The following is a 22,242-nucleotide window of genomic DNA, read 5'->3' on the forward strand; positions in this document are numbered from 1 at the left end:
TATGTGGGAGGGTGTGGTTATGGCCAGTTTGCCCGACATATCTCAAGGCAACCCATTCCTCCCTAGTACTTAGGCAGGCGTAGCCTCAAGTGGGAAGGAGAATAGCGCAGGAAAGTGGAAGTTGCGACTGGAGTGTGGCAGTAGCAGGTCCTGCTCTTTAGAGGAGCACAAGTTCATTTGGAGATATAGTACTCAAAAGGATAAATGGAGTTTGTGACGACATCAGGGGATGTTAGCTTAATCGTTCACCTCCATTTTTAAGGCACCACTTCAATCGTGAACTTCAATAATTTATTATATTAACCGGAGTACAAAGTGTGAAAAGGTAGTGGGGTGTGTAAATCATTTCAAATATTCAAAAGTAAAGAAAGTTCATTGCAGCAGATTTTAGCACCTAGAAGAAATCAGTTAAGACAAGGTGGCAATACTGGTGTTCTGATTACACCTGGCTAACAGGAGTGTGCCATAAGCCCAAAGACGGCAACTTTGGTTTTCTGTTTCTACAAATGAACGAGGTGAAGTGTGCAGTCCATGTAAAAGGTGAATATTTTGGTTTTCTCTTTCCGCATCAAAAAGTAGCAAAACAAAATAAAAACCCCAACACTTGATGTTCTGAAGATTCACAGCAATGGAATGGAAATGTTGGAAACAGTAGGGAAAACTTTTCAAGGAAGTTAAATGGCCAATCCAAAGGTACTGACTATACAGTACATAGTCTTGTTCTCCCATCTCACGGTACAGCTTCCTGTGGAAAAAGACAAAATGACCAGCATTAGCCCTAAGACAGAGCACACTCTACACAACCAGATTTTTGTATTAATCACCTTTATACTAACTTCATTTGGAGCATGTCAGAATATACTTAAGCACCAGTTCTGAGTTTACCCTAGGAAGAAATGGCTTGGAAATGTACTTTTCACCATCACAGTAAAGTGACAACAAAGAATTCTGAATATAGATAAGTATTAAGTGATGTTCGTTCTGGCAGAGCCTCATGTTATGGAGGGAAAAAAAAAATCTCATCATCAAGCAGCATGGCATAATGGAAAGAGCACGGGCCTAGGGGTCAGAAGAAATGGGTTCTAATTCTGGTTCCACTACATGTCTGCTGCTCTGCTGCTTGGGCAAGTCACTTCACTTTTCTGGGCCTCAGCTACCTCATCTGGAAAATGGGGATTAAGACTGTGAGCTCTATGTGGGACAGGGCCTGCATCCAACCCAACTACCTTCTATTTACCTCAGCACGTAGAACAGTGCCTGACCCATAGTAAGCACTTAACAAATACTACAATCATCATTATTATTATTTTACTCAACTTGTATAAAATCAGAACAGATGCCAAAGCTGCATTATGCATACTTTACTTTCATTTCAAAGAGTGAAACATAATAATAATAATGACATTTGTTAAGCACTTACTATGTGCAAAGCACTGTTCTAAGCGCTGGGGGGGATACAAGGTGATCAGGTTGTCCCACATAGGGCTCACTGTCTTAATCCCCATTTGACAGATGAGGTAACTGAGGCCCAGAGAAGTGAAGTGACTTGCCCCAAGTCACACAGCTGACAAGTGGCGGAGCAGGGATTAGAACCCAAGACCTCTGGCTCCCAAGCCCATGCTCTTTCCACTGAGCTAGCATGTTACTTCAGAATGTTGCTAGAAAGGTCAAAATCTATTTACTTTTAAAAATTCTTTGACCCTGGTCTTTCATTAGTCAACTAATAGTATTTAATTATGTACTGTACGGAGCACTTGGGAGACTGAGAGAAGTGAAACACACTTTCCCTACCCTCGAGGATCTTACAATCTAATGTTCTAAGGTCGTTCATGTCCATTCTTGTTCTTTGTTGAAGACTGTGAGCTCATTGTGGGCAGTGATTGTCACTGTTTATTGTTGTAGTGTACTTTCCCATGTGCTTAGTACAGTACTCTGCACACAGTAAGTGCATAATGAATATGATTGAATGAAGAAAATTAAAACCATCTCATACCGTCACTGGTGTTGTCCCAGAAGCAAGAGCTGGCAGTGTGCAGACCAGCTCCATTCTTTTGCATAATCACGCAGGTGACTTTACAGAAAAGTACACTTGGTTAGCGAAAGCCACAATCTACTCACCACACAAATCTCTCTGGCTGACTTTCATGACTGACGTCTCGCTTTATACTATTCAGAGCACTCTAGTAGCCACACATACACCCATAGGAGTCACCATCTCTGGGGTCATTTCTGACTACAGAGCTGCCCGACACCCTTGGGCTCTTCTTCCAGTGCCCCTTTAGACTCCTCCCCACCATTATAAGCCCCCTCCCCAATTAGGGGGTCTTCCCCATCTCCATGTGCCCTTCTCCCTCTCACTGAGGACACAGCGCTATTTATTGAGACAAATGCTGGGGAGAGGATGTGAAAAAGCTTTCTGATTTAGCTTACCCCACCCATCTGCTAAACACTCCGCTGGGGCAGGGGACTGACGGCAAGTAAGGAGGTGACTTTCACCATGGGGAAACTTATCAACTGAAGGGGCTTGGGGCTGATATTCTGTCAGGACCCGAACCTAATCTCACGTCCTTCCAGTAAATCTCAAACACCAAGCGAATAGGAGAAGCAAGCTCAAAAACTCTCACCGATGTACTTGAATGGTTTTCCCAGCTTGGTGAGCTGACTTAAAGTCTGTTCCACTACATTAGTGGTCCACTGGTTCACTTTGCTGTGTTGATACGCGTTGCCGCCGATTGAACTTTCAATGGCCTAGACAAATATGAACGAACAACTTTCTTGGATACGAGAAAAACTGACTATACCAGGGTCAGCTACAGCAACTAATACACCTGAACTGTAACCTGGCAATCCTAAATATTTGAGTGTTGCTCAAGGTATATGTATAGTCTAAATGGATTTTTGATATTTAATCAACGTGTTTCAGGGGGCTTCAACACTGTAACTCAACTGCTTTGTGAACAAATGAATCTGAGTCAGTACTCTTACCAAAGTGAACGAGATTTCAGTAATGCCAAAGGAGCCTTTCCAGTATGCTCAAAACGATCTTAGAAGCTTTCAAACATTTCATAAGTTGTTTCCACTCTTACCAAATGTACTTAAGTCTTGTAAGCTTTTATAAAACTACTAAGAGTTTGATCTTCTCTTATTTCCCCATTGGGCATATACTGAGAGGCTGAAAAGTTGAAAAAGTGATTTAGGCAATTGAACTGATTGGCTGTTAAATCACTGGTAGTCTGATCGGACAACAGCCCAATGATACAACAAGCAGCAACATGGCCTAATGGATAGAGCACGGGCCCGGAAGTCAGAAGGACCTGGGTTCTAATCCTGGCCCCGCCACTCGTCTGCTTGGTGACCTTGGACACGTTGCTTCACTTCTCTGGGCTTCAGTTCCCTCATCTGTAAAATGGGATTAAGATTGCGAGCCCCATGTGGGACACGGACTGTGTCCAACCCGATTTGCTTGTATCTACCCCAGCACTTAGAACGGTGCTTGACACACCGTAAGTACTAACAAATACCATTATTATTATGATTATTATGATTCAGATTATTATTCAGATCAGCATCTGACACAGCCAAGCGGTTACTAGAGTGCCCCAAGGCCCCCAAACAGCCACTCCTCGCCTCTCACTCTTCCTGTCCCCAATCCCTGACTGCCTCCCCCAACCCCTGCTGCTTCCCACCCAGACTTCCTCCCTCCTGTTCCCACCCATAAGTCTCCCAGCTTCTCCCTCTTCCCTATCTCAACCATAGTTCCTCATCTCCATTCAAACATTCAGTCAATCAGTGGTATTTATTGAGTGCCTTCTATGAGCAGAGTATTAATCAATCAATCGTATTTATTGAGCCCTTACTATGTGCAGAGCACTGTGCTAAGCGCTTGGGAAGTACAAATTGGCAACACATAGAGACAGTCCCTACCCAACAGTGGGCTCACAGTCTAAAAGGGGGAGACAGAGAACAGAACCAAACATACCAACAAAATAAAATAAATAGGATAGAAATGTACAAGTAAAATAAATAGAGTAATAAATAAATAGAGTAATAAGTATTAAGTATAAGTAATAAATAAGTATAATAAGTATTAAGTGCTTGGGAGGTTACGCTACAACAGAGCTACGAGTTTACAGTCTAGAGGGGGAGACAGACATTAATATAATGTATAATATTTATAATAATAACAGTCTCACAATCTCTCAAGGGAAAACGTTACAGTTCCAGAAGAGTGGGAGTAAAATGATGAGGCCCCGTCTCAGGGTCACTCCTGGAGAGTTTCCCATACTCAACCAGTCTCGGCTATGGGAGGGAGAGTCAAGCAGAGAGGCCTGTCCACTCCATTCCTAGCTTGGGCAGTGGCTAGCGAGTGGACGGCAATCTGCTACAGGTCAAAACTCACCCATGATGGGAAGCAGCGGCCCGGGAGAGAGTCAAGGGCGGAGACTCAGGTTTACTGCGCAGACTGCGGCAGTGGTAAACCACTTCCAAGTTTTTACCAAAAAAACTCTATGGATCCCCTACCAGCATGGTTGCAGATAGGGGTGGGGTGTTCTACAGCAGATGTGTCCATGGAGTCGTTATGAGTTGGGGACGACTCGACAGCATACAAGACAAAATGATGAGGCCAGAATAAGAAACGGGAGTGGAACCTGAAGAACGGAAGAAGTGGAAAATGCCCACCCCGCCCGGGGAAACAAGGAAGAGTCACCCATTGGGAAGGTAAGGAACCGCATCTAGCACAGCGTGCACATCTTTACATGACATATTATTTATATTACTTCCTGTCTCCCCCGACTGGTCTCGTATATACCTGTATATATGTATATATGGTTGTACATATTTATTACTCTATTTATTTATTTATTTATTTTACTTGTACATTTCTATCCTATTTATTTTATTTTGTTGGTATGTTTGGTTCTGTTCTCTGTTTCCCCCTTTTAGACTGTGAGCCCACTGTTGGGTAGGGACTGTCTCTATGTGTTGCCAATTTGTACTTCCCAAGCGCTTAGTACAGTGCTCTGCACATAGTAAGCGCTCAATCAATACGATTGATTGATTGATTGTGCGCCAGGAACGTGTCTACCAACTCTGTTATACCGTACTCTCACAAGCGCTAAGTACGGTGCTCTGCACACAGTAAGTGCTCAATAAATACCATTAATTGACTGCTCTGCCCACAACAGGATTTCACCATATATGTAGGACGGACAGAGTGGGAGGAGGAGGGCTGGGAGAGGATTACATTGATGACAAGATAAATTCAGTTGACTGCATTTTTACAAGTCGTATCTGGTCCCCTGAAATCAAAAACTTTAAAGGAAATGCTAATGCATAACCAATTAACTAAAAGTATTAACTAAAAATTGTATTCAATAAATACGATTGAATGAAAGAATGAGTAAAAGGAGGGCAACTTTTGTGAAGACAAAAGGAGTCTGGGCAATCCATCTCTGAATAGTGGGAAGTAACCAATGGTTTATGATAGAGACAGTAACTATGGAGGCTACCTCTGTTTACTATAGCTATTGTTCTTCTTATTTCCACTTAACTTTCATATTAGGATATGTTGGTAGAAACATAGGTTTTTGTGTGCCAAAAATGTCTGTGAACACAAAAGAATGTTTGATTAGACCTTGGCGACACTCAATAATATTTGTTAATGGGTTACTTTGAGCAAACTGCTGTATTACGCACTAGGGTAGATACAAGATAATCAAGTTGGACATAGTCCCTGGCCCACATCATCATCAGTGGCATTTGTTAAACGCTTACTATGTGTCAAGCACTGTTCTAAGCGCTGGGCACCAAGCGCTTGGGACAGTACAGTACAACACAGTTGGTAGGCACATACCCTGCCCACAACGAGCATGAGGCTCATTAGTCTAAGAGGGAGGGAAATGGGATATATTGTACGGATGAGGAGACTGAGGCAGAGAGGTTACGACTTGCCCAAGGTCACACAGCAGGTTGGTAAGCAGAGCCAAGATTAGAACCCAGGTCCTCTGGTGCTCAAGACCTTTCCACTGGACCAAAGAAGGTGTGTAGTATTCATCCCAAATTCTTTGTTGTCTGTCCTGAAATAAAGATTCTGACTGAGAAAGGTCAAGCGCCTCACCTGATTTACATATGCCCAGGTCACTATATCATTTCCATTATCTAAACTGCCCATCCGATATAAACTTGGAAGTCACTGCTTAACCATGCAAAATCATAACTTGAAATAGTTCCTAAAAACAATTTTTGCAATACATTTTCAAGTTAGTCTGTATACAAAGTTTCTAAACAAAAACAAGATTTGCATCGCTTACCTCTTTTATGATGTTACTGACTTCATCAACAACAAAAGAGCTCTACAATAAAGGGAAAAAAATGGTAAGACCAGACTAAAAGGAAGTTTAAATAAGGACGGTTCAATTAACTTAAAAAACCATAAATCATGAATAGACAGAATTCATTAACAACATCTAGATCTATTTTCACTGATCTGTTCATTTCTGGGAAAATAATTTTATTACAAAACAAAATTTAAGAAGTGATTTGGCCTCAGACTCTAGCCTTTTTTTAATTTAGTTTATTTAGATCCCTTTTCAGAGAAGAATAGTTTTAATTTTACCTTAGAATTGTTTACTGAAATTGCCAGTTTAATTCAAATTGCACGTTTGTGGATGAAATATGACATAATGAAGGCTATCCAATTAATAGATGCTAAATTTATTGTTTGCCAATTAGTCCCAAAACTCAAAAGCAAAGGCATTGGGACAATTTAATGGAAGTCTACAAATACTATATACTATACTAGCATTTATTCAACACTTATTGTGTGCAGAACTTTGTGATAACAACTTGGGCTACTACAACTGAATTAACAGACACAATCTTTGCCTTCAAGGAGCACTTACTGAATAAGTGTACCCAAACACACTCACACTCTGTAGGTGTGTAATCTGTAAGAGATTACTTAAATTGAGGCAAAGACTTCTCAAATAGTGCCTTAGCCTAAGTCAGTTATCTTCTTTATTCTTACTGCTTATTACAAACAGACCTATACTGACCAGATCAAGCAGCCAAAGGGCTTACTTAACTTGTGGCACTGTAGAAGATTGATACTGTATCATATCCGGGGATGGAGATTTTAAAGATGGCAATGCATAATGGACAACAGGTCAAAACTATTTTAAAACTACGTTAGCTGTCTAAAAGAAACTGTGGCCACTTCACAGTAAGTTTTGACCACTGGTAAGTCATGTGATAGCAACCTTATTAAATAATGTTAAACCACGGGCATTATCTGCCAGCAATTTGGTTACTGTTTTTAACCTAACAACCTAATAAGTTCCTTTGCGTTCTTTGTGGAAGCGGTTTGGCCTAGGGTAAAGAGTATGAGCCTGGGAGTTAGAGGACCTGGGTTCTAATCCCTGCTGTGTGAGACACTGGGCAGGTCACTTTGCGCCTCTGTATCTCATCTGTAAAATGGGGATTCAATAGGTATTCTCCCTACTGCTTAGACTCTGAGTCCTGTGGGGTAAGGGATTGTGTCTGACTTCATTATCTTGTATCTATCTCAGTGTAAAGTGATGAACAAATACCACAATTATTAGTATTACTGAGGACAAGGATCATGTCTATCACCTTGTACTCTCTCAAGTGCAGAGTCCAGTGCTCAAATGCCGTGGATTGATTATTAATACAATTTTCTGCTTGAGGGGAGGGTCATAACTTGATTAGACCAGATGAGTTAAAACTGAACTCATCTGAACTAATGTACACAAACATCAAACTCTGTTATATTGCCAAACGTGCCTCATAGGGCAGTACTACATACATTTCCCCGATTTCCCTAAATGGTTATTAGAGAAGGAATCAAAGACACCGCGGTATACCACCACGGTTGCAGGATCAACGCTTCCTGGGAATTAATGCAATTACATGTCGGCTTTAGCCTGGCATTTCTGGGTGAAACAGCAAGAAACCATTACAGTAACAATGGTCCATTTCAAGTCTCAGAAACGATCCGAGCTGGGCGGAGAGGATGCAGGAATCGAGGCAGAACAAGCTGCAGGGATGGGAGACAAAGGAGGACCATGGCGTGAAGGGGCTGTCATCCTGGCAAGGCAAAAATCAAATCCATTCATTTCATTCAATCGTATTTATTGAGTGCTTACTGTGTGAGGAGCAGTGGACTAAACGCTTGGAAAATACAATTCGGCAACAGATAGAGGCAATCCCTACCCCCAACGGGCTCGCAGTCTAGAAGGGGGGAGATGGGCAACAGCACAAGTAGACAGGCATCAGTAGCATCAAAATAAATAAATGGAATTATAGATCTATACACATCCTGATGCCCTAGACGAACCAACAGGAATCCCATCAATCCCCATTCTCCTGGAATAGCTTAGGCCTCATTTCAATAATCGATCAATCCCTGTCTGTGAACTAGGCCTACCAGTCAATCACTCATTCATTCAATCATATTTATTGAGTGCTTACTGTGTGCAGAGCACTGTACTAAGCGCTTGGAAAGTACAATTCTGCAACAGAGACAATCCCTTCCCAAAAGCAGGCTCACAGTCTAGAAGGGGGGAGAGAGACATCATAACAAGTAAGCAGGCATCAACAGCATCGATATAAATCAATAGAATTAGAGATATAGACACCTCATTAATAGAAATAAATAGAACAATCAACCCCTATCCGTGAAATGATGGCCAAGCTTTCGTGCTTAGCCGAAATAAAATAAATATATTCAGTTTACTGAATAAATATATTCAGTAAAATATATAAATTCAGTCGTATTTATTGAGAGCTTTCTGCGTGAAGAGCACTGTACTAAACGCTTGAGAGAGTAGAATACAGCCACAAAGACAATCCCTACCCAACAACCAGGCCCAGGGAGGTCAGCAATGGGCTTTAATTCGAGGGAGCAGCGACTGCCCGGCCAGGTGGAAAATGGGACCAGGGGAGAAGCAGTGTGGCCTAATTCATTCATTCAATTCATTCAATCGTATTTATTGAGCGCTTACTGTGTGCAGAGCACTGTACTAAGCGCTTGGGAAGTCCAAGTTGGCAACATATGGAGACGGTCCTCCTCCTCCTTATTCATTCAATCGTATTTATTGAGCGCTTACTGTGTGCAGAGCAGTGTACTAAGCGTTTGGGAAGTACAAGTTGACAACATCTAGAGACGGTCCCTACCCAACAGCGGGCTCACAGTCTAGAAGGGGGAGACAGACAACAAAACGAAACATATCAACAAAATAAAATAAATAGAATAAATATGTACAAGTAAATAGAGTAATAAATATTCATTCATTCAATCGTATTTACTGAGCGCTTACTGTGTGCTGAGCACCGTACTAAGTGCTTGGGAAGTCCAAGTTGGCAACATACAGAGACGGTCCCTACCCAACAGTGGGCTCACAGTCAAGAAGGGGGAGACAGACAACAAAACAAAACATATTAACAAAATAAAATAAATAGAGTAATAAATATTGATTCATTCAATCGTATTTATTGAGCGCTTACTGTGTGCTGAGCACTGTACTAAGCGCTTGGGAAGTCCAAGTTGGCAACATACAGAGACGGTTCCTACCCAACAGCCGGCTCACAGTCAAGAAGGGGGAGACAGACAACAAAACAAAACATATTAACAAAATAAAATAAATAGAATAAATGTGTATAAGTAAAATAGAGTAATAAATATTCATTCATGCAATCGTATTTATTGAGCGCTTACTGTGTGCAGAGCACCGTACTAAGCGCTTGGGAAGTCCAAGCTGGCAACATACAGAGACGGTCCCTACCCAACAGCGGGCTCACAGTCAAGAAGGGGGAGACAGACAACAAAACAAAACATATTAACAAAATAAAATAAATAGAATAAATATGTATAAGTAAAATAGAGTAATAAATATTCATTCATTCAATCATATTTATTGAGCACTTACTGTGTGCAGAGCACTGGACTAAGCGCTTGGGAAGCCCAAGTTGGCAACATAGAGAGATGGTCCCTACCCAACAGCGGGCTCACAGTCTAGAAGGGGGGGGGGGGGGGACAAACGACAAAACAAAACATATTAACAAAATAAAATAAATAAAATAAATATGTACAAATAAAATAGAGTAATAAACACGTACAAACATATATACAGGTGCTGTGACCCCCCCGCGCCTTACCTCCTTCCCCTCCCCACAGCACCTGTATATATGTCTATATGTTTTCACGTGTTTATTATTCTATGTATTTATTTCATTTGTACATATTTATTCTATTTCAATCAATCAATCGTATTTATTGCGCGCTTACTGTGTGCACAGCACTGTACTAAGCGCTTGGGATGTACAAGTTGGCAACATATAGAGACAGTCCCTACCCAACAGTGGGCTCACAGTCTAGAAAGGGGAGACAGAGAACAAAACCAAACATATTAACAAAATAAAATGAATAGAATAGATATGTACAAGTAGAATAGAGTAATAAATACGAACATATATACATATATACAGATGCTGTGGGGAAGGAAAGGAGGTAAGGCGGAGGGGGAGGAGGGGGAGATGAATTTTGTTAATATCATCATCAATCGTATTTATTGAGCGCTTACTGTGTGCAGAGCACTGTACTAGGCGCTTGGGAAGTACAAATTGGCAACAGATAGAGACAATCCCTATCCATTATTTTGTTAATATGTTTTGTTTTGTTCTCTGTCTCCCCGTTCTAGACTGCGGGCCCACTGTTGGGTAGGGACCGTCTCTAGATGTTGCCGACTTGGACTTCCCAAGCGCTCAGTCCAGTGCTTGCACATAGTAAGCGCTCAATCAATACGATTGATTGAATGAATGAAGGTAAGGCGAGGGGGAAGAAGGGGAGAGGAAGGAGGGGGCTCAGTCTGGGAAGGCCTCCCGGGCTGGGATGAGCTGGGAGCCACCCCAGCGGCTAGTACAGTGCCCGGCACGTAGGAAGCGCCTCAGAAAGGCCTTGGAAACGAAGGGGGAGGCTGGGAAGAGCGCGGCGTTACCTCGTCGGGCCCCTGGAACTCGTCCATGCCGCCGGACCCACAGCCGCCGCGGCTACAACGCCCGTTGCCCGGGAGCCGCCGCTGCTACAACGCCCGTGGCCCGGGAGAGCGCGACCGCGCCTGCGCGCGCCCCGCCCCGCCGCCCAGACCGTTGCCCGGGGGAACACTGCCGCGCCTGCGTACTCTCCCTCGAGGCCCCGCCTCTCCGCCCGGGGGAGCGCGACTACGCCTGCGCGCTCTCCTCCCAGGCCCCGCCCTCCCTCCGTGTCCGTTGCCGGGGGAGCGCGACGGCGCCTGCGCGCTCCTCGCCAAGGCCCCGCCCACCCTCCGTGCCCGTTGCCGGGGGAGCGCGACTGCGCCTGCGTGCTCCTCGCCAAGGCCCCGCCCACCCTCCGCGCCCGTTGCCGGGAGAGCGCGAGTGCGCCTGCGCGCTCTCTGCCCAGGCCCCGCCCACCCATTGTGCCCGTTGCCCGGGAGACCGCTACTGCGCATGCGTGCTCACCTCCGGGCCCATTGCCCTGAGGATCACTACTGCGCCTGCGTGCTCTCTTCCGAGGCCCCGCCTCATTTTCATTCATTCATTCATTCATTCATTCACTCATTCATTCATTCATTCATTCATTCATTCATTCATTCAATCGTATTGATAGAGCGCTTACTGTGTGCAGAGCACTGTACTAAGCGCTTGGGAAGTACAAGTTGGCAACATATAGAGACGGTCCCTACCCATCAGCGGGCTTATGGTCTAGAAGGGGGAGACAGACAACAAAACAAAACATTAACAAAATAAAATAAATAGAATAGTAAATATGTACACGTAAAATTAATAAATAGAGTAATAAACATGTACAAACATATATACATGTTTATACATATATACATGTACACACATACATACATATATGTACACATATACATACACATACATGTATATACATATATACATGCAGCCCGGCCCCGCATCTCCCCGCATCCTTCCCTCCCCTCTGGAAGCTTTTTATTATAAAAAGCACAGGGGCAGCCTGCCTATGTGCAAACAGCTCCATTTCGCACCTTGTCAGCCACTTACTGTGTGCAGAGCACTGTACAAAGCGCTTGAGAGACTACAGTATAACGATCTGACTGACACATTCCTTGCCCACAACGAGCTTCAGACTAGATGGGGAGACAGGCACTAATATAAATAAATGATAGATATGTACATCAGTGCTATAGGGCTGGGTGGTGGGGATGAATAAAGGGAGCAAGTCAATGCTATGCAGAAGGGAGTGGAAAAAAAGGAAAGAGGGGTTAGGGAAGGCCTCCTGGAGGAGATGTGCCTTCAATAAGACTTTGAAGGGTAGGAGAGGAACTGTCTGATGGATAAGAGGAGGGAAGTCGTTCCAGGCGAGAGGCAGGTCGTGGGCAAGTGGTCAGCAGTGAGATAGGTGAGATTGAGGTACAGTGAGGAGGAGCTAAATTTGCAGGCTGGGTTTCAGTAGGAGAGTGGGGAGGTGAGGTTGGAGGGGGCAAGGTGATTGAGTGTTTTAAAGCCAATGGTGAGGAGTTTCTGTTTGAGTTTCTGCCTTGTTTGGAAACTGAGGCAATACAGCCTGTTAAGGAAAGGGAGTCATGTGGCCAGTGAGGTGTGGTCACCAAGGCTGAAAGTCTGGGGGCTTTTAGACTGTGAGCCCACTGTTGGGTAGGGACTGTCTCTATATGTTGCCAATTTGTACTTCCCAAGCGCTTAGTACAGTGCTCTGCACATAGTAAGCGCTCAATAAATACGATTGATGATGATGATGATGGGGGGAAACCTCTGACCACCCCCATCGGTGATACAGCATCAGGGTTACTGGAAAGGGCCCAGTACCAGGGCTCAGAGGACCTGGGTAGAGAAACAGCGTGGCTTAGTGGAAAGAGCATGGGTTTGGGAGTCAGAAGTCCTGGGTTCGAATCCCAACTCCAGCACTTGTCATCTATGTGACTTTAGGCAAGTCACTTAACTTCTCTGTGCATCAGTTATCTCATCTGTAAAATGGGGATTAAGACTGTGAGCCCCATGAGGGACAACCTGATAATCTTGTATCCACTCCAGCGCTTAGAACAGTGCTTGGCACATAGTAAGCGCTTAAATACCAACATCATCATCATCCAGGCTCTACCTCTTGCCTGCCATATGGTTCTGGGCAAGTTACTCTGACTTAATCTTTTCATCTGTCAAATGGGGTTACAATACCTATTGCCCCTCCTACTTGGATGGTAAGCAGCCTGTGGGAAAGGGACTGTGTCCAACCTGATTAACTTTTATCTACCCCAGCATTTAGAACAGAGCTTGACACATAGTAATTGGGGTGTTTGTTAAGCCCCTAGTATGTGCCAAGCACCGTACTAAGAGTTCAGATAGATGCCAGATAACGAGGTCCCACATAGGACTCACATCCTAATAATAATGGTATTTGTTAAGCACCATGTGCCAAGCACTGTTCTAAGTGCTGATTTAGGTACAAGGTAATCATGTTGTCCCACGTGGGGCTCACAGTCTTAATCCCCATTTTACAGACGAGCTGAGGCACAGAGAAGGGAGTACAGGTAGTGAATCCCCATTTTGCAGATGAGGGAAGTGAGGCCCAGAGAAGTGAAGTGACTTGCCCAAGGTCTCACAGCAGACAAGTGGCAGAGATGGGATTAGAATCCAGGTCCCGATTCCCAGACCCATGCTCTTATCCACTAGGCTACACTGTGAAGTGCTTAACAAATGTCATCATCATCATCATTATTATCAAGCATCCTGGAATGGGGACTTGTAATGCTTGGCTTCCAGTTTGGGATGTGGCTTCTAAGCCCTCTAAGAGTATATAGCCAAACTCACTGCAACTTCATATGTTCAAGTGGACAGCGAGGGTTTCCCCAAGGTTGGCCTGTCTTAAACCATAACAGGGTTGAAGTGGAGCTAATTTACAAGGGCTGGCAAAGCCAAGTAGAGAATTAGCATGGCCTAATTGGAATGAGCACAAGCCTGGGAATCAGAGGACCTGGGTTCTAATCCTAACTCTTCACAGGCCTGCTGTGTGACCTTGGGCAAGTCACTCCACTTCTCTGTGCTTCCGTTACCTCATCTGTAACATGGGGGTTGAGACCGTGAGCTCCATATGGGACAAGGACTGTATGCAGCCTGATCAGCTTTTATCTGCTACAGTGCTTAGAACAGTGCCTGGCACTTAGTAAGTGCTTAATAGAAGCCATGGAGGAGGGCGGGGGAGGAAATAGTTGAGCTAATTAGGATCAAGTGTTTACAGGTGCATTACCAAATGCACCTGTACCTATTCAGTGCTCTGATTTAGTCTCCGTGACTACTTGAAACAGCACGTGGGCTAGGGCAGGTTTCTTCTCAGTTATTCTGGAATCTGTGAACTGAATTACTGCCCTTCTCCCAGAAGAATAGTCTACATTTCATCTGTGGTATGTATTGAATGTTTACTGTGTTCTGTACTAAATGCTTTCATTGGTGAAGAAAAGTCATTGAACTCTGTAAGAGCAGATCAGACCTTGAGAGATGGTGCTTTGTAAAGAACTTGCCTAGTTACATGTTTTAACTTGGTTGCTTCATAAAATTGATCAATCAGTAATATTTATTGAGTGTTTACGGTGTGTACCATACTGGACTAACTGCCTGGGAAAGTACACTATGACAGAATTAGCAGATATGTTCCTAGTTTAGAGAAGGAGGCAGGCATTATGAATATATAAGGAATTTATAATATATAATTTCAAGGTAAGTGCTGTGGGGTTGGGTTGGGGGTGGGGTGAATGTAAAATATATAATCAAATATCAAATATGTATTGATTATAAAACATGTAAAGAGTGGATTAATTTTCAGTTAAGATACACAACACCTTCTCTCAATTCTTAGTTGTCTTCTCAATCCCAAATTGAATTTTTACCAGGAAGACTTAAGGACATGTAAAAATGCTTTGAGTGGGCTAATATTTTGAGTTCAACTGTTTATTACATTTAAGTGCTGTCTTTGTGCAAGCACTGTGCCAAGAGCTGAGAAAAGATACCAGCCCATTATATCAGACAGCTTCACAACAGCCTGACATTGTATAATTCTAAAGGACATCCTCACTTATTGACCAGTTAAACCTAATTTTACTTCAATCAATCGATGGTATTTATTGAGCGCATACTTTGGGCAGAACAATCAATCATATTTATTGAGCGCTTACTGTGTGCAGAGCACTGTACTAAGCGCTTGGGAAGTACAAGTTGGTTGGCAGGACACTGTACAAAGTCCTTGGGAGGGTATAATGTAACAGTTGCCCTGTCCACAAAGAACTTATTTGTTTTTAAGCTTTTTCTACGTTTCCTCTACCACTTTCCCATTCCTTGTCTACCTCCCCGGGATTCTCTAGTGCCGTTTCACACACATACACTCATCTTTTCCAACCTGCCCCAGCCCACGTGCTGTTAAAATGTACTTCGGGAGAGTAAATCAGAGCACTGAGTAGGCACAGCTGTGTGACCAAATGTTAACCCAAGTCCGTGCCCCATAATCCAAACCCACCCAAAAGGCTTTTTAATCCTTGTCACCAGAATTTCCCCTGCTTCAAACACAGACCTCCCAAACCTTTGAGCTGGTGGGGGTAGGGCTGGGTGGGAGAAGAGGCCTGAAATTTCCACAACAAAAAGGAGGAAGAGAAAAGACAATAGTAAATAAAGGGAAGAATTATTGAGTGCTTACTGTGAGCAGAGCTCTGTACTGAGCACCTGGGAGAATACAATATATAATAGAGTTGGTAGACCCGTTCCCTGCCCAAACCGAACTTAACAGTCTAGAGGGGGAAACTGAGAGTAAAATAAATGGTGGTATGTACATAAGTGTTGTGGTGCTAAAGGTATTTTGAATATCAAGGGCTTAGAGGGGTCAGATCCAAGTGCATGGAAATGCGGAAGGGAGAGTGAGTGTATGGCTATAATTGAAGGAAATTGTAGGAAGTAACAACAGGATACTCTTAGGCTTTTGGAGCACCTGCTGAGTTCAGAGGTATACAAAAAACAATTTTGTGTTGGGTTGCTCATCTGATTGATTTGGGTGGGGAGAAGGGAATTTGGGGGGGGGGCTACAGCATGATCAAGGGGACAGAGGTGGAATAGTGGGGAGTGAGGTAAAATTAGGAAGTAGTTACATGTGCATATATATCTGTCTTGTGTTCCCTTGGTTCTTCCTGCTTAGACTGTCAGTCTCATATGGGACCTGAATAACTTGTATCTACCTCGGTGTTTAGTGCTTGGCACATGGTAAGTCCTTAACAAGCATCACAATTATTGTTATTATTAATCCATCAGTGGTATTCATTGAATGCTTTCTGTGTTCAGAGCACTGTATTAAACGCTTGGGAGATTACACTATAACAGAGTTGGCAGACTCATTCCCATCCCACGGTGAGCTTACAGTCTAGAGGGGGAGGCAGACATTAATATAGATAATTTACAGATGTATATGTAAGTGCTGTGGGACAAATATTAGAAGCCCATAGGACACAGAGGTCATGGGTTCAAATCCCAGCTCCACCACTTGTCAGCTGTGTGACTTTGGGCAAGTCCACTTCTCTGGGTCTCAGTTCCCTCATCTGTAAAATGGGGATTAAGACTGTGAGCCCCACGTGGGACAACCTAATCACCTTGTAAACTCCCCAGCACTTAGAACAGTGCTTTGTACATAGTAAGTGCTTAATAAATGCCTTTATTATTATTATTATTATGACCCAGAAGGGAGAGGGTGCTGGGGAAAAGAGGGCCAAAGGGGAAGGCCTCTTGAAAATGTGACCTTAATAAAGCTTTCTAGATGGAGCATGTGGTAGTCTGGCATCTATGGAGAGGGCGGGAGTTCCAGGCCAAGGGGAAGAGGTGGGAAAGGGGTTGTCTGTATGTCTGTCCTAAACAGTTGTCTATCTGGGATACGACAGCCTGTGGGGAGGGAGAGGAGGATTTGGGAAGTGTTGTGGGGAAAGAATCGACAGGATTTAGCAATGAATCGAATGTAAGCGTTGTGGGACAGGAAGAATTTGAGGGTGACCTAGAGACAGGAAAGATGGGGATGGAAAAGCTAGGGGGAGTGAGTTTTGGAGGGCAGGTGAGATACTATGTCACAACCAAGGAAACTGCAATATTGGGATGTAAGGCAGAAGCCGTGTGAATTAGTGGATACAGCACGGGCCTTGGAGTCAGAAGGACCTGGGTTCTAATCCTGCCTCCATTCCATTCAACTGTATTCTGCTGTGGGACCTTGGGCAAGTCACTTTAGAAGCAGTGTGGCATAATGGAAAGAGCAGGGCTTGAGAGTCAGAGGACGTGGGTTCTAATCCTGACTCTGCCACTTGTCTGCTGGGGGACCTTGGACAAGCCACGTCTCTGTGCCTCAGTTACCATATCTGCAAAATGGGGATTGACTGTGAGCCCCACGTGGGACAACCTGATCACCTTGTATCTACTCCAGCGCTTAGAACAGTGCTTGGCACATAGTAAGCACCTAACAAATGCCATTATTATTATTCTGTGCCTTTAAAGATGGCTTTAAGGACATTAAAGGATGATGGTGAAATGTTAATGAGTGGGAGTGTGGTCAACAATCCTTTTGACATCAGTAAATACTTGTTATGGAATTTAAGCACTTACTATGTGCAAAGCCTTGTACGATGTACAGGTATAAGGTAATCAGATACGACACGCTGTCGAACCCTGGCTCACGTCCTATCTCTGTATTCTAGACTGTGAGCCCACTGTTGGGTAGGGACCGTCTCTATATGTTGACAACTTGTACTTCCCAAACGCTTAGTACAGTGCTCTGCACACAGTAAGCGCTCAATATATACGATCGATTGATTGATCGACACAGATCCTGTCCCATATAGGGCCCACAGTCTAAGCAGGAGGAAGAACAGGTGTTGAATCTCTATTTACAGGTGAGGAAGCAGGCCCAGAGAAGTTAAGTAACTTGCCCAAGTTCACACAGCAGGCAAGGGGTGGAGCTGGGATTTGAACCCAGGGCTTTAGATTCCCAAGGCTGTGCTCTTTCCACATAAACGAGCCTGTAAATATTGGCCTGTTGCTGTGCTGAAGTTTTGGTGTCTGCAGTGTGCGATGCAGTTCTTGTCTCTTGGAGTCATAGTCGTCTTGATGTCTTTGCTCCAATTTTTTTTATGGTATTTGTTAAGCGCTTAAGTATCAAACACGGTTCTGAACTCCGCGGTAGATAAAAAATAATCAGGTTGGATGCAGTCTCTGTCCTGCATGGGGCTCCCAAGCTAAGCTCTCCTCTCCTGCTCCTCCTACGTCAATCAGTCATATTTATTGGGTGCAGAGCACTGTACTAAGCACTTGGGAGTATAGTAGAGAGTTGGTGGACACATTCCCTGCTCACAAAGAGCTTACAGTCTAGAGGGGGAGACTGAAAATAATATTAAAAACATAAATTGCAGATACAAGTGCTGTGAGGCTGAGGGAGGGCCTTCCAGGCTAGAAGCAGGATGTGGATGAGAGGTCTGTGGCAAGGTAGACGAGAAAGTTGGCTGCCATCAATGAAGGAAGGTAGGAGGGGCAAGGTGATTGAGTTCTCATTGCCTGTTGTTTTATTTCTCTGAGTCTTCAAAAACTTTCTTCTATCTCCATAGGGTAGCTAATTGGGTATCCTACTGCTTTTTTTTAATGGTATTTAGGTGCTTACTGTTCCAAGTGCTGTGGTAAAGACAAGCTGATCAAGTTGGCACAGTCCCCGTCCCACATGGGACTCATGGTCTAAGTTGGTGGAAGGAGGATTTAATTCTGATTTTATAGATGAGGTAACTGAGGCACAAAGTAGTTAGGTGACTTGTCGAAAGTTTTGCAGCAGATAAATGGTGGTGTGGGGATAAGAACCTGGGTCCTCTGATTCCCAGGCCTGTGCTTTTTCCACTAGGCCGTGCCCCTCCCCTTCACTCATTCAGTTGTATTTATTGAGCGCTGACTGTGTGCAGAGCACTATACTAAGTGCTTGGAAAGTACAATTCAGCAACAAATTGAGGCAATCCCTCCCCAACAATGGGCTCACAATCTAGAAGGGGGGACACCGCTTTGATGTTGTCACCCAGAGGAGATGAAAAACCCCTGTTGGTGCTATTTATTGAGTGCTTTCAGTGAGCAGAGAAAGGTACTAAATGCTTGGGAAAGTTCAGTACAACGGAATTATCAGACATGTTCTCTGACCACAGTGAGCATGCAGTCTAGATGGGGAGACATTAAAATGAATTACAGCTAGGCTAAATGGGAGCGTGTAAGGTTATGTACATATGTGCTATGTAACTGGGGATAGGGTGACTGTCAAGTGCTTAAGTGTTATAGATTCAAGTGCTTAGGGCACAAAGTAGGGCAAATAGGGGACATGAGGCCCTAGGTAGGGAAGCCCTCTTGGAGAAGATGTGATCATTATTATTATTAGTATTATTTTTAGTAGACTTGGCTGGTAAGGAGAATGGTGGTCTGCTTATGTAATCAAACTAGGCCTAAATTCTAGTCAACTGAGGGCATTTCAGGATCCCATTGTTTTTTGATGCTGCAGGTCACTTGCTGCTAACTATGGCATTTAATTAGTGTAGACAGAACTGTTCTGGAAGTTGAATGTGTTATCTATGAAGATTCAGTCCTCAGAGCTGTGGAGGTGGTCAGATCATCATCAGTGGTATTTACTGAGCACTTAGTATGGAGTTCTGCACACAGTAAGTGCTTGGGAGAGGACAGTACAACAGGGTTGGTAGACGTGTTCCCTGCCCACAAGGGGCTTAGAGTCAGATGCTACAATTGCGTTTTCGACCTTCATATGGATGTGCTAGGTAGCGTCTGAAACCACTTTCCGCTAGTCTTCCAAAAAGTACACTGGTTTTCTTAATTTTAATGTAAGCATTTGTTTTTGTTGGCATTTTTTTTCCATCTTCCTTGCATCATTGGGCAGTGTGATGTCTAGATGGTGTAATTGAATGAGTGCAATCTGCTTTGTGTAACTGAAGGAAATCCTTTGTTATGTGTAGGACTTGCCAGATGCAGGCTGATCAGTCAGTGGTCTATATGGAGCACCTACTATGTGCAGCACACTGTACTAACCACTTGGGAGAGCACAGTACAACAGAGCTGGTAGGCACATTCCCTGCCCACAACAAGCTTACAGTCTAGGTTAAATTACAGTGTAGGCTGATATATATATATATATATATATATATATATATATATATATATATATATATATATATATTTCATACTGTTCAGGAACATTGCACTTTGCTAGTTCAAAAAACTATTCGTAATCATGTGTGTGTGTGTTTATGTAGGGGAGCGGGGGACGAGGCAGGTACTTCTAAAGCAGAATCATCAGTGAATAGACATTTAAGTGTGACTGATTCATAGATTTCAATGATGGTCTCAGCCTGTTGTGTCAGAAATGTTTCCAGGTGATTATCCGAAATCTGCTACCCTAGCCAGGACTGAGGTGTTTTTTTTTATGTTGGACACCTGAGCAAAATTGTTCATATTTCTGTCCAAAATGGCCAAACTTTATTTTGTTCAGTTATCCAGACTGCCAATTTTCAGAATGATGTAAGGTGCAAATGGCTTAATACAGAACTAGTATTTCAATTGGCTTACTGTTATGTCCATTGATGGCATTTGTTGACTTTCTCTTTTAGAATGACTTTCTCGCACAGGATGAGTAAACTCAGAGTTGCCAACTCCCATGGCAGTGATTGTCTCCACAGAGTTTTGAGCTGGGCTCTTATCGGTCACGACCAGAGAGTTTCCAATGGAAAACCTGTCTCTTCCAGGCTGCACCCCTAAAATCTCCTGCTCCCTCTTTGCCCTGCACACAAAATGAAAAGTTGGCACCAATGTATAGATTAATCCATTTATCTTCAGACCCCGTTTTAAACTGGGGCAAGAAAATGGGAAGACTTGAATTCTCTAACAATATGCCACTGTGATTCAGAGCCTTAATAATCAGGCTAAGGAGTGTGCAGTCTATTTTAAATTATGATTTGGTCATATGTTTGACCAGTGACCAATTATTGATCACTTACTGTATGAAAAACAGTGTACTTGAGGCCTTGGCAGAGTCCAATATGATAGATCAATCATATTTATTGAGAGCTTGCCATGGGTAGAGCACTGTACTGAGCAAAGTACAATGCAGCAGAGTTTGTAGACACATTTCCTGCCCACAATGAGCTTACAATCTAATGGGAGAGACAAATATTCATGTAAATGTCTTTAAGAGAAGCAGCATGACTTGGTGGAAAAAGCACAAGCCTGAGAGTCAGAAGGACCTGGGTTCTAATCTTGTCTCTGCCACTTGTCTGCTGTGTGACCTTGGGTAAGTCACTTCACTTCTCTATGCCTCAGCTACCTCTTCTGTAAAATGGGAATTATGACAGTGAGTCCCATGTGGGACAGGGAACCGTGTCCAACCAGATTTACTTGTAGCTATCCAAGCGCTTAATACAGTGCCTGGCACATAGTAAGAGCTTAGCAAATGCCACAGTTATTATTTTTTAATTATTATTATTATATAAATACAGATATTTGTAGAATTGGTGGACAGGTTACAAGCAAATGAGTTTGTTAAAGAATAATGTCTTTGGGAAACACCAAGATGTCAAATCACAAATATTCTACAGTATTTTTAATTGATGATTTAGTTTCTGTACTAGTTTACTTTTCAACTTAGTTGAAAACATCAGTTTGGTAATTGCAGAATGCACACTCCATAACTTCTTTAAAAATACAGTAAGATTTGGTGCATATCGAGACTGTTTTAATCTCCCTTGTGTTTCACATTCAAGATGAGTAGGATATGACTATCTTTGGGCAAACTGATAATTCTCTCCTTCCCTAAATCCTATGTCTCAAGTCATTTTGAATTCCACTGAGGGCATGAAGCCCAATTTGCCAGTCACTTTGATCAGAAGAGTTTTTGGAGTTTATAGGGCAGGTGTAATTAAGTTGGTACTTAAGCATTCCAGTTTTAAAAGATAACTGTTGGTACTCATTTTGGTTCATACTATTTAATCCTTAAGATCTACTTTTCATTAAAAAAGGGTTATCGGACTGCTTTTTCTCAATAATTCAAGCTTTTCTTACATTAAAGAATAATACCAGCAGTAATAAACAGTTCGGTAATATAATCCTGCCCTGCTGACAGTAATCTACAGCCCCTCCCAATTAGAT

General features: G+C 43.2%; 2 protein-coding genes across 4 annotated transcripts in view; one reads left to right on the top strand and one right to left on the bottom strand.

Annotated features, from left to right (window-relative positions):
• Positions 1-277: 277 nt before the first annotated feature.
• On the bottom strand, positions 278-11,143 carry DYNLT1 (dynein light chain Tctex-type 1). The gene is made up of 5 exons (XM_038770134.1): positions 11,016-11,143; positions 6,312-6,353; positions 2,625-2,748; positions 1,994-2,071; positions 278-745 (listed from the first exon to the last, which is right to left on the bottom strand). The coding sequence occupies exons 1-5, from the start codon at positions 11,040-11,042 to the stop codon at positions 675-677; spliced, it is 342 nt and encodes a 113-aa protein (XP_038626062.1). The 5' UTR covers positions 11,043-11,143; the 3' UTR covers positions 278-674.
• Positions 11,144-14,382: 3,239 nt separating this feature from the next.
• The window catches only part of SYTL3 (synaptotagmin like 3), a 102,346-nt gene continuing 94,486 nt past the window's right edge, over positions 14,383-22,242 (top strand). For all 3 annotated transcript variants that reach the window (XM_038760622.1, XM_038760631.1, XM_038760638.1), the window contains exon 1: positions 14,383-14,456. The gene's annotated coding sequence lies outside the window, so the exon portion shown is untranslated. The remainder of the gene's footprint in view (positions 14,457-22,242) is intronic.

This window comes from Tachyglossus aculeatus, chromosome 2 (assembly GCF_015852505.1).
Source record: "Tachyglossus aculeatus isolate mTacAcu1 chromosome 2, mTacAcu1.pri, whole genome shotgun sequence".
Classification (NCBI taxonomy): Eukaryota; Metazoa; Chordata; class Mammalia; order Monotremata; family Tachyglossidae; genus Tachyglossus; species Tachyglossus aculeatus.

What these genes read in the sequence shown, in the direction of transcription:
- DYNLT1 (XM_038770134.1), bottom strand. Translation starts at nt 11,042, where the DNA reads ATGGACGAGTTCCAGGGGCCCGACGAG. An exon ending in TCAGTAACATCATAAAAGAG is followed by an intron (nt 2,749 to 6,311) that starts GTAAGCGATGCA and finishes ATATTTGTCTAG; the next exon opens with GCCATTGAAAGTTCAATCGG. An exon ending in AAAACCATTCAAGTACATCG is followed by an intron (nt 2,072 to 2,624) that starts GTGAGAGTTTTT and finishes TTTTCTGTAAAG; the next exon opens with TCACCTGCGTGATTATGCAA.